At 41.2% G+C, this 13,375-nt stretch overlaps 1 protein-coding gene across 1 annotated transcript in view; it reads left to right on the forward strand.

Moving 5' to 3' along the window:
• LOC126484232 (uncharacterized) overlaps window positions 1-13,375 on the forward strand; it is a 421,255-nt gene that overhangs the window by 389,746 nt on the left and 18,134 nt on the right. Inside the window, exon 12 of the mRNA XM_050107648.1 lies at window positions 12,690-12,958. Coding sequence (XP_049963605.1) covers window positions 12,690-12,958 — 269 coding nt within the window. The remainder of the gene's footprint in view (window positions 1-12,689; window positions 12,959-13,375) is intronic.

The raw sequence follows: 13,375 nt of genomic DNA on the forward strand, positions 1-13,375 counted from the left end.
TGAATTTTATTTTGCTTCATATTGATATTGTCAGTATTTAGGGTGTGTGGTTTTTTGGTAGGGGAGTGGGGAGGAGAAGAAAATTACACACATGTGAGGAGACCTCTCATATTAAAAAAGAGGTCACATAACCAAATATGTGATAGTTTGAGAAATTGTAAACTAGGTTGCAAATGAAGGACAAAAGGAAACTTATAAAAATGTTTATGAATGGCATATGCCAAAGGTGGAAACAGCAAGGGAGAGCTGCAGCAGAGCTAAGTGCTAAAAGAAACGTCTTCCTGGGAGAGGTTGGAACTAACAAAGAAGGCAAGTAAACAGCAGCCCTTGAAGTACTAATGAAGGAAAGTGTGTCATTGGGGTTGTTGTTGTTGTTGTTGTGGTCTTCAGTCCTGAGATTGGTTTGATGCAGCTCTCCATGCTACTCTATCCTGTGCAAGCTTCTTCATCTCCCAGTACCTACTGCAGCCTACATCCTTCTGAATCTGCTTAGTGTATTCATCTCTTGGTCTCCCTCTATGATTTTTATCCTCCACACTGCCCTCCAGGACTAAATAGGTGATCCCTTGATGCCTCAGAACATGTCCTACCAACTGATCCCTTCTTCTAGTCAAGTTGTGCCACAAACTCCACTTCTCCTCAATTCTATTCAATACCTCCTCGTTAGTTATGTGATCTACCCATCTAATCTTCATCATTCTTCTGTAGCACCACATTTCGAAAGCTTCTATTCTCTTCTTGTCTCAACTATTTATCGTCCATGTTTCACTTCCATACATGGCTACACTCCATACAAATACTTTCAAAAAAGACTTCCTGACACTTAATCAATACTCGATGTTAACAAATTTCTCTTCTTCAGAAACGCTTTCCTTGCCATTGCCAGTCTACATTTTATATCCTCTCTACTTTGACCATCATCAGTTATTTTGCTCCCCAAATAGCAAAACTCCTTTACTACTTTAAGTGTCTCATTTCCTAATCTAATTCCCTCAGCATCACCCAACTTAATTCGACTACATTCCATTATCCTCATTTTGCTTTTGTTGATGTTCATCTTATACCCTCCTTTCAAGACACAGTCCATTCTGTTCAACTGCTCTTCCAAGTCCTTTGTTGTCTCTGACAGAATTACAATGTCATCGGCAAACCTCAAAGTTTTTATTACTTCTCCATGGATTTTAATACCTACTCCGAACTTTTCTTTTGTTTCCTTTACTGCTTGCTCAATATACAGATTGAATAGCATCGGGGAGAGGCTACAACCCTCTCTCACTCCCTTCCCAACCACTGCTTCCCTTTCATGTCCCTCAACTCTTATAACTGCCATCTTCTTTCTGCACAAATTGTAAATAGCCTTTCGCTCCCTGTATTTTACCCCTGCCACCTTCAGAAGTTGAAAGAGAGTAATCCAGTCAACATTGTCAAAAGCTTTGTCTTAATATACAAATGCTAGAGATGTAGGTTTGCCGTTCCTTAATCTTTCTTCTAAGATAAGTCGTTGGGTCAGTATTGCCTCACGTGTTCCAACATTTCTACGAAATCCAAACTGATCTTCCCCGAGGTCGGCTTCTACCAGTTTTTCCATTCGTCTGTAAAGAATTCGTGTTAGTATTTTGCGGTTGTGACTTATTAAACGGATAGTTCAGTAATTTTCACACCTGTCAACACCTGCTTTCTTTGGGATTGGAATTATTATATTCTTCTTGAAGTCTGAGGGAATTTCGCCTGTCTCATACATCTTGCTCACCAGATGGTGGAGTTTTGTCAGGACTCGCTCTCCCAAGGCTGTCAGTAGTTCTAATGGAATGTTGTCTACTCCCGGGGCCTTGTTTCGACTTAGGTCTTTCAGTGCTCTGTCAAACTCTTCACGCAGTATCATATCTCCCATTTCACCTTCATCTACATCCTCTTCCATTTCCATAAATTATCCTCAAGAACATCACTCCTGTATAGACCCTCTATATACTCCTTCCACCTTTCTGCTTTCCCTTCTTTGCTTAGAACTGGGTTTCCATCTGAGCTCTTGATATTCATGCAAGTGGTTCTCTTTTCTCCAAAGGTCTCTTTAATTTTCCCGAAGGCAGTATCTATCTTACCCCTAGTGAGATATGTCTCTACATCCTTACATTTGTCCTCTAGCCATCTCTGCTTAGCCATTTTGCACTTCCTGTCAATCTCATTTTTGAGACGTTTATATTCCTTTTTGCCTCCTTCATTTACTGCATTTTTATATTTTCTCCTTTCATCAATTAAATTCAATATTTCTTCTGTTACCCAAGGATTTCTACTAGCCCTCGTCTTTTTACCTAGTTGATCCTCTGCTGCCCTCACTATTTCATACCTCAAAGCTACCCATTCTTCTTCTAATGTATTTCTAGCCCCCATTCCTGTCAATTGTTCCCTTATGCTCTCTCTAAAACTCTGTACATCCTGTGGTTCTTTCAGTTTATCCAGGTCCCATCTCCTTAAATTCCCAGCTTTTTGCAGTTTCTTCAGTTTTAATCTACAGTTCATAACCAATAGATTGTTGTCAGAGTCCATATTTGCCCCTGGAAATGTCTTACAATTTAAAATCTGGTTCCTAAATCTCTGTCTTACCATTATATAATCTATCTGAAACCTTCTAGTATCTCCAGGGTTCTTCCATTTATACAACTTCACTAATTCCCACTATATCTAACTTTAACCTATCCATTTCCCTTTTTAAATTTTCTAACCTACCTGCCTGATTAAGGGATCTGACATTCCACGCTCCGATCCGTAGAATGCCAGTTTTCTTTCTCCTGATGACGACGTCCTCTTGAGTAGTCCCCGCTTGGAGATCCGAATGGGGTACTATTTTACCTCCGGAATATTTTACCCAATAGGATGCCATCATCATTTAATCATACAGTAAAGCTGCATACCCTCAGGAAAAATTACGGCTGTAGTTTCCCCTTGCTTTCAGCCGTTTGCAGTACCACAACTGCAAGGCCATTTTGGTTAGTGTTACAGGGCCAGATCAGTCAATAATCCAGACTGTTGCCCCTGCAACTACTGAAAAGGCTGCTGCCCCTGTTCAGGAACCACATGTTTCTCTGGCCTCTCAACAGATACGCCTCCGTTGTGGTTGCACCAACGGTACGGCTATCTGTATCGTTGAGGCACGCAAGCCTCCCCACCAATGGCAAGGTCCATGATTCGTGGGAGGTGGGAGGGGGGGGTGTCCTTGGGGTATGCTGTCCATTATTATTATTAGATTCAAAATTTATTCCAGTGAAAATTAATAATGTGGTTAAGAATCAGTTTCCCCAACAATTTTAGCTGCTCTACAAAAAGGTATAACTTTTTTCTGCCGAAGAAATCACTGGAAGGTAAATTTCAGCATAACTGTAATTTTCTGACATGGAATATAGTCTGACAAATGCAGTAAAAGACGTTTTCATGCATGCTTTTACTGTATACAGGCTATCTGTAAATTCCAACTATCATTTTAAAAACTCATAACTGGGAAACTATTAGAGATAACGTATTATGGTTTGTTGTAAAAAGTTAAGCATCTCCCAGAGTTTCTTCTGTTATACCTGCATTTCATTGTGTAATTTGTACCCAATTCATAAGTCATAGAATGTTGAGGTGATTGTAGAGTTCTGCCAGTGTACGGGTCAACATCACAGGGTTGACAGTTCCGATTGCTTCATCGGTTTGTGCATGGAGGCTAGCAGTGCAAACCACGGACCTTGCCATTGGTGGGGAGGCTTGCGTGCCTCAGCGATATAGATAACCGTACCGTAGGTGCAACCACAATGGAGGGGTATCTGTTGAGAGGCCAGACGAACGTGTGGTTCCTGAAGAGGGGCAGCAGCCTTTTCAGTAGTTGCAGGGGCAACAGCCTGGATGATTGACTGATCTGGCCTTGTAACACTAACCAAAACGGCCTTGCTGTGCTGGTACTGCGAATGGCTGAAAGCAAGGGGAAACTACAGCCGTATTTTTTCCCGAGGGCATGCAGCTTTACTGTATGGTTAAATGATGATGGCTCCTCTTGGGTAAAATATTCCGGAGGTAAAATAGTCCCCCATTCGGATCTCCGGGTGGGGACTACTCAAGAGGAAGTAGTGAAGGCAGCAGAGGATCAAGTAGGTAAAAAGACGAGGGCTAGTAGAAATCCTTGGGTAACAGAAGAAATATTGAATTTAGTTGATGAAAGGAGAAAATATAAAAATGCAGTGAAGGAGGCAAAAAGGAATACAAACGTCTCAAAAATGAGATCGACAGCAAGTGCAAAATGGCTAAGCAGGGATGGCTAGAGGACAAATGTAAGGATGTAGAGACTTATCTCACTAGGGGTAAGATAGATACTGCCTACAGGAAAATTAAAGAGACCTTTGGAGAAAAGAGAACCACTTGTATGAATATCAAGAGCTCAGATGGAAACCCAGTTCTAAGCAAAGAAGGGAAAGCAGAAAGGTGGAAACAGTATATAGAGGGTCTATACAAGGGCGATGTACTTGAGGACAATATTATGGAAATGGAAGAGGATGTAGATGAAGGTGAAATGGGAGATATGATACTGCGTGAAGAGTTTGACAGAGCACTGAAAGACCTAAGTCGAAACAAGGCCCCGGGAGTAGACAACATTCCATTAGAACTACTGACAGCCTTGGGAGAGTGAGTCCTGACAAAACTCCACCATCTGGTGAGCAAGATGTATGAGACAGGCGAAATACCCTCAGACTTCAAGAAGAATATAATAATTCCAATCCCAAAGAAAGCAGGTGTTGACAGGTGTGAAAATTACTGAACTATCAGTTTAATAAGTCACAACTGCAAAATACTAACACGAATTCTTTATAGACGAATGGAAAAACTGGTAGAAGCCGACCTTGGGGAAGATCAGTTTGGATTTCGTAGAAATGTTGGAACACGTGAGGCAATATTGACCCTACGACTTATCTTAGAAGCTAGAGTAAGGAAAGGCAAACCTACATCTCTAGCATTTATAGACTTAGAGAAAGCTTCTGACAATGTTGACTGGAATACTCTCTTTTAAATTCTGAAGGTAGCAGGGGTAAAATACATGGAGCGAAAGGCTACTTACAATTTGTACAGAAACCAGATAGCAGTTATAAGAGTCGAGGGACATGAAAGGGAAGCAGTGATTGGGAAGGGAGCGAGACAGGGTTGTAGCCTATCCCCAATGTTATTCAATCTGTATATTGAGCAAACAGTGAAGGAAACAAAAGAAAATTTCAGAGCAGGTATTAAAATCCATGGAGAAGAAATAAAAACTTTGAGGTTTGCCGATGACATTGTAATTCTGTCAGAGACAGCAAAGGACTTAGAAGAGCAGTTGAACGGAATGGATAATGTCTTTAAAGGAGAATATAAGATGAACATCAACAAAAGCAAAATGAGGATAATGGAATGTAGTCGAATTAAGTCGGGTGATGCTGAGGGAATTAGATTAGGAAATGCGACACTTAAAGTAGTAAAGGAGTTTTGCTATTTGGGAGCAAAATAACTGATGATGGTCAAAGTAGAGAGGATATAAAATCTAGACTGGAAATGGCAAGGAAAGCGTTTCTGAAGAAGAGAAATTTGTTAACATCGAGTATAGATTTAAGTGTCAGGAAGTCTTTTCTGAAAGTATTTGTATGGAGTGTAGCCATGTATGGAAGTGAAACATGGACGATAACTAGTTTGGACAAGAAGTGAATAGAAGCTTTTGAAATGTGGTGCTACAGAAAAATTCTGAAGATTAGATGGGTAGTTCATATAACTAATGAGGAGGTATTGAATAGGATTGGGGAGAAGAGAAGTTTGTGGCACAACTTGACTAGAAGAAGGGATCGGTTGGTAGGACATGTTCTGAGGCATCAAGGAATCACCAATTTAGTACTGGAGGGCAGCATGGAGGGTAAAAATCATAGAGGGAAACCAAGAGATGAATACACTAAGCAGATTCAGAAGGATGTAGGTTGCAGTAGGTACTGGGAGTTAAAGAAGCTTGCACAGGATAGAGTAGCATGGAGAGCTGCATCAAACCAGTCTCAGGACTGAAGACCACAACAACATCAACAGGTACACACAATCCTCAGTATAATTCCAAAGAAGGATTTTAGTGGCGCGACATTCAGGGAGCAGTGGCTGTGTGCCATGGGACGATCATGACCCGTGTGACTCAGGAAACGTGTCTTTCGACACACTTTTCACATTCAAACTTCAATATGGTCGTGAACTATTGTGCTTAAAGATGTTGAATGGCTACTCTTAGCTTTGCTGTGGCAGGAACTGTTAAAGGTTGTCCAGGCAAACATTTTCCATTACCTATTTTCTCTGTGGAGAAAAATGGGTCTGTCACCCCGTTGTGCATTACACTGCACCAGACAGTGCACTTGTGGCCACCAGGGCTGAGCCCACATGTGTCCTGTGTCTTTGCGGAGCCAAAATCCTGTACCGAAAGTACTTCTGAGCCATCAAGGGCAGCCTCGCCTGTTGCGGCAATGGTCAGTCTTCCTGAGAGGACTGGACAAGTGCAGAGGTTGGGGTTGGTTTTCATTGGGAGCTCCAATGTTAGGCGGGTGATGGGCCCCATTAGGGATATGGCAGCTAAGGACGGGAAGAAAGCCAATGTGCACTCCATATGCATACCAGGGGAAGACATCGCAGATGTGGAAAGGGTCCATCTGGATGCCATGAAGGGTACAGGGTGCAGCCAACTGCAGGTGGTGGCTCCTCTCGGCACTAATGACGTGTGTCACTATGGATCGGAAGAGATTCTCTGTGGTTTCTGGCGGCTATCTGAGTTGGTGAAGACTGCCAGTCTTGCTAGGGAGATGAAGGCAGAGCTCACCATCTGCAGCATTGTCAACAGGACCGATTGCGGTCCTTTGGTACAGAGAAAGTGGAGGGTCTGAATCAGAGGCTCAGACGGTTCTGCAACCATGTAGGCTGCAGATCCATTGACTAGCACCATAGGGTGGTGGGGTTTCGGGTTCTGCTAAATAGATCAGGTGTCCACTACACACAGGAAATGGCTGTACGGGTAGCAGCGGCTGTGTGGCGTGTACTGGGCAGTTTTTTAGGTTAGACAGTCTCAAGAAAGATAAAAAAGACCTCCAGTCTCAAAGGTTACAGGGCAAAGAAATGACAAGAATCGACCAAGCAACAGTCGGTATTGTAGTTGTAAATTGTTATAGCTGTGTTGGAAAAGTACCAGAGCTTCAAGCACTGATAGAAACCATTGAAGCTGAAATCGTTATAGGAACAGAACGGTGGCTAAACCCGGGGATAAATTCTACCAAAATTTTTACAGAGGTGCAAACCATGTTCAGAAAGTGTAGATTAAATAAAGTAGGCGGTGGTGTGTTCGTGTCTGTTGGTAGTAGTTTATCTTGTAGTGAAGTTCAAATAGATAGTTCCTGTGAATTACTATGGGTAGAGGTTATACTCATCAGCCGTACCAAAATAATAATTTCCTCCGACCCCGACTCACATGGTATAATAGCTGAACGGTTCAAAGAAAACTTGAATCTCATTACAAATAAGTACCCAACTCATGCAGCTATAATTGGTGGAGACTTCTACCCTAAATTTGTTGGCGAAAATACATGTTCAAAGCCGGTCGTAGACAGAAAACATCTTCCGAAATTGTACTAAATGCTTTCTCTGAGAATTACTTTGAACAATTAGTTCATGAGCCCAGACGAATTGTAAATGGTTGCGAAAACAAACTTGACCTCTTAGCCACAAATAATCTTGATCTAATAGAGAGCATCAAGTCAGATAAAGGGATTAGTGAACACAAGGTTGTTGTAGCGAGGCTCAAAACCACATCAACAAAATCCACTGAAAACAAATGCAAAATATATCTATTTAAAACAGCAGATAAAAATTTTCTTGATGCCTTCCTAAGAGAGAGTCTCCATTCCTTCCAAGGTAATTATGTAAATGTAGACCAGATATTGCTCAAATTCAAAGATACAAAATAGATATCAATAAATAGATTCATGCCGCATAAGTTAATAAGAGACGGGACTGATCTACCATGGTACACAAAACACGTCAGAACACTGTTGCAGAAGCAAAATCCTCAAGACTGGCTAAGTTTCACGGAAGCTCGAAATTTAGTGCGGACGTCAATGTGAGATGCTTTTAGTAGTTTCCGCAATGAAACATTGTCTCAAAATATGGTAGAAAACCCAAACAGATTCTGGTCTGATGTAAAGTACACCAATGGCAAAAAAAAAGTCAATACCATCACTGTGCAATAGCGATGGAAATATTACCGACGATGGTGTTACTAAAGAGGAGTTACTAAATACAGTTTTCCGTAATTCCTTCAAGAAAGAAGATGAAGTAAATTTTCCAGAATTCGAAACCAGAACAGCTGTTAGTGTGACTGACATAAAAGTAGATGTCTTAGGTGTTGCAAAACAACTCAAATCGCTTAAGAAATGCATGTCTTCCTGTCCAGATGGTATACCAATCAGGTTCCTTTCAGAGTATGCAGACACAATAATGCCTTTCTTAGCAATCATATGCAATCGCTCACTTGACGAAAGGTCTGTTCGTAAAGACTGGAAAGTAGCACAGGTCACACCAATATTCAAGAAAGGAAATAGGAGTAACCTATTGAATTACAGACCCATATACTTGATCTCAATTTTCAGTAGGATTTTGGAGCATATACTGTATTCTAACATTATGAATCACCATGAAGAAAATGACTAATTGATACATAACATATTCAGAAGATATTGTTCTTGTGCAACTTCCCATGATGTAATAAGTGCTGTCAACAAGGGATCTCAGATTGATTCCATATTCCTAGATTTCCAGAAGGCTTTTGATACCATTCCTCACAAGTGACAATCAAATTGTGTGCGTATGGAGTATCATCTCAGTTGTGTGACTGGATTCGTCATTTCCTCTCAGAGAGGTCACATTTCGTAGTGATAGACAGTAAATCATCGAATAGAACAGAAGTGATATCTGGCGTTCCGCAAGGTAGTGTCATAGGCCCTCTGCTGTTCCTGATTTACATAAATGGTCTAGGTGATAATCTGAGCAGCCCCCTTAGGCTGTTTGCGGATGATGCTGTAATTTACCATCTAGTAAAATCATCAGATAATCAATTCCAATTACAAAATAATCTAGAGAGAATTTCTGTATGGTGCAAAAAGTGGCAATTGACACTAAACAAAGTAAAGTATGACGTCATCCACATGGGTACTAAAATAACTCCAATAAATTTTGGGTATATGATAAACCACACAAATCTAAGGGCTGCCAATTTGACTAAATAAATAGGAATTACAACTTAAATTGGAAAGACCACAAAGATAATATTGTGGGGAAGGTGAAACAAAGACCGCACTTTGTTGGCAGAACACTTAGAAGATGCGACAAACCCACTAAAGAGACAGCCTACATTACACTTGTCTGTCCTCTGCTGGAATAATGCTGCACGGTGTGGGATCCTTACCAGGTAGGATTGATGCAGGACATCAAAAAAGTGCAAAGAAGGGCAGCCCGTTTCGTGTTATTGCGCAGTAAGGGTGAGTGTGTCACTGATATAATATTCGAGTTGGGGTGTCAGTTACTGAAACAAAGGCAGTTTTCTTTGCGGCAAGATCTATTTATGAAGTTTCAATCACCAACTTTCTCTTCCGAATGTAGAGAGAAATGATCATCATAATAAAATAAGAGAAATCAGAGCTCGAATGGAAAGCTGTAGGTGTTCCTTTTTCCCGCGCACCAGTTGAGGGTGGAATTGTAGAGAAGTTGTATGAAACTAGTTTGATGAAACCCTCTGCCAGGCACTTAAATGTGAATTGCAGAATAACCATGTAGATGTAGATGTGGATCCCAATCTTATGTCGATTCACTTATCCATAAATGTTCAATGGTGCATCTTCTGAAAAGAGGCACTTTATCGGGTAGCCATTGTAGCACATATGGGGGTCATCACACAACATGTGAAAATGTACTGGAGTGAACAATTCTTTGGCTACAATGCTAACAGTTAACACGTATTACTGAAAAGGTGTAGCTGCTTACTTAACACTAATCAGACAGTTAATTCAGTTACTGCAATTCATGTGATGCATGACGAAATGACATCTGGTGGCTACATTGAAATGTGGCGAGCACTCTATCGACTCTCGATCACCGAATGGCAGCAAAACACACACAGATAAAAGATACAAAAATCATTCTTTCCTTCTCATCCCATCTGGTAATTCTCCACTGAAATATGGTTCTGGGTGACTTTCCCAAAATCTACCCCTTTCCCTAGACCTCTCCAGTCCTTCTCCTTCATTTCCTCTTCCTTCCCCTTCAATCCTCTTCCTTCTCCTTCAACCTTCTGCCTGAAGAAGGAGCCACTGGCTCTCCCTGAAGAAGGAGCCACTGGCTCTAAAAGCTCACCTAATTATAATCTTTTACATGGGTGTGTGTTCTGCCATCACTTGGCGAGTTCGTTTTTTTATGTTGTCAACAATTGATTGTTTTCATTGATATATCTGTAAAATTTGTGCACCACTGCATTACACTTTTTTCCCTACGGTTACTTCCCATACTAGTGTCGATAAATTCTGCACTATGGGGAGACGTATTGTGCCTTCTCTAGGTCTATCAGCATTTTGATGCACTCCAGTATCAATTTTGCTGCAAAAGGCAAGGAAAAAAATCTTGAGAGCTGCTAAACATCTTACAGTGAACTATGGTAGTCTGTCCCTTGTTATGATTTCTTGAAATGATAGTTCGGCTTTATGGAAACCCTGTATTCTAATAGCAGTACCTAGAATGACACTTTTCTTGATTCTCTATTGTGTAGCATAGTATTGTAAACTACTCGGAGAGAGATAGTTAAGGAGAGAGGAGAGGCAGGCAGGAGGGTCAGGCAGCTGTGGCTTCGGTAATTCTCCTCTGACCTGCGGTCCCGAAATCTACCTGTTTTCCTAGGCCTGTCCAGTCCTTTTTCTTCATACCTCTTACCTCCCCTTCAACCATCTTCCATCCCCTTCAACCCTTCTGCCTGAAGGAGGAGCCACTGGCTCCAAAACCTCACCTAATTATAATCTTTTACGTGTGTGTGTTCTGCCACCACTTGGTGAGTAGATTTTTTTTATCTATCCAAGTACCTTATTTTGTCAACAGTTGACTGTTATCTTGTTTATGTCTCAAAAATTTTTGCACCCCTGCATTACACTCATTTTGCTGATGGTTACCTCTCGTACTAGTGTCGATAAATTCCATTGTACTGGATGATGTATAATGCCATCTCTCAGCCTATCGCCATTTTGATGTACTCCCATGTGAAATTTGCTGCAAAGGACAAGGAAATAAAACCTTGAGAGCTGCTAAACATCCTACAATGAACTGCCTGCCTGCATAACCTAACCTAACCTAACCTTACCTAATGCTTGCTTGCTTGGATTCTGGATAACTTGAATAGAACATTTGTAATCTGCAGACTTCTTCTTGAAGATCACTTCTAAAATTTTTGGATTGTTAAAGTTAAAGATATACAGATATAGACATTTAAGATCTTGAAAATGGCTCTTAAACTCAATGGAGACTTCATCAATATTTGAAGGAAGTTTTGAAAATTTTACTTCCACATATTCTTGCTTCACTTCACAGAAATGATACGCAACAACACAAGAAATGATGAAAATTTTTCTGATGTAGTTACAATGCAAACTAAACTTACACCGGAATCCATTAATATCTGTAAACCTACAGGTGTCAGAAATAGTGCATTCCTTTCCTTTGCAAATACAAATTCATATTATTGAAATGATTATTAAAATCAACCAGAAATGCTATTTTTGACAGTAAAAAGTGAATCTTTCAGTTTATATCAAGTTTTACTTATTCATTCAGTAACACACTTCCTTTTTATGCAGATACAGACAGAACCTCGCAGTTTCCCCTCATTGAAAGAACAGAATCCCAGAACTGCCAAAAGTTGTCATTTCAACCAAGGGCTGTACCTTCTCCAGATTCTTTTGAATGCTGCAGTAAACTATCAGTTTATGCACTCAATGAAAATGTAGATGATGATACGTACATGTATATGTGAGAAGTGTTGCAACTGAAAAAATTATGTGTTTCTGGCCAAAAAACCTTCCTTTAACACAATGTTGTGTTGATCGTGTTCATTTTGTGCTCCACAGCTAAGTAATGTGTATGTTAATAGAAACCACTGCCAATGTATTTAAGATACATTTGTTACACTGCCCACGGCTTCTTCCGAAATGAATATCTCCCTGTGAGAGTTTACCGGGAGGCTTTGTAATTATTTTTTTCTCAGAATTAGTTACATAGACTGCTGGTGAACTCTGTCACCGGAAAATGTACATTTAGGAAAAAAGCTGGTTGTGGTGGAACATAGGTATCTGGAAAATAGCTCTCATTGTTTTATTAATATTTGTAGCATTATCTGAGGACTTGGAGACCGTCACTTAATTGAAACTGGTAGTCTGCAAATAAATATACATTACATACTGCTTCCACAATGCTGTTCTTTGAATCTTCTCTTGCTGAACAGAGTGCATAAACCTTCGTGCTTACACATTGGTATAGCAATTAAGAGGTTTTTATGTAACAAAACTGCTTTTTTATATGATAAATGTACATTTTCTATCAGTTGACCTGTAATAGCCCTAAGATAGAACTCACTCTCTCGCACACAGAAAAGTCGAGGCGGTCACGAGCTGCCTTCCTCAAGACCCTCCAGGCTTCAGGGGATGGCGGCAACTCTCGTGACAACACCGGAGAGGGCGGCAGGAAGCCGCCAGAACTGGGAGCTTGTGCACCGGCACTGCCACTGCCAGGGGCACAGAGATTGCTGCAACCACCACCACAACCACAGCCCCAGGGGCCGCCTCCGCCACCGCCACCACCACCAAAGGTGCCACCACCATCACTGCCGTCGGGCATCAGGAACACATCTAGGGCACAGGTGCGCTAAAAGGCATGCTGTAAGCAAAGTCTAGGATGGAATAATAACAGTATCGAAAGGGTAGACGGCTACTCACCATGCAGAGGAAGCGTTGAGTTCCAGACAGGCACAATGAAAAACACTGCTAAAATATTTAAGCTTTCAACGAACGTTCTAATTCCAAAATAGAAAAAACACACACATACGTTCACACAAGCTTAGCTCATATGTGCATAACACATATGGAGGCAACATAGGACCACAAACTACCGTGTCACAGTGCTTGTTTGTGTGTGTATGTGGGGAGGGGGAGGGGGGGGGGGGGGAGGAATAGAGAAGGTTTAGTAGGTCGGTCTGTGGTACAGAATGGGTGCTGTGCTGGAGTGGAAGTGGGCGGCGGGGTAGGTACATGGAGGACAGGGATTGGCAAATGTTGAG

This window comes from Schistocerca serialis, chromosome 6, assembly GCF_023864345.2.
Source record: "Schistocerca serialis cubense isolate TAMUIC-IGC-003099 chromosome 6, iqSchSeri2.2, whole genome shotgun sequence".
Classification (NCBI taxonomy): Eukaryota; Metazoa; Arthropoda; class Insecta; order Orthoptera; family Acrididae; genus Schistocerca; species Schistocerca serialis.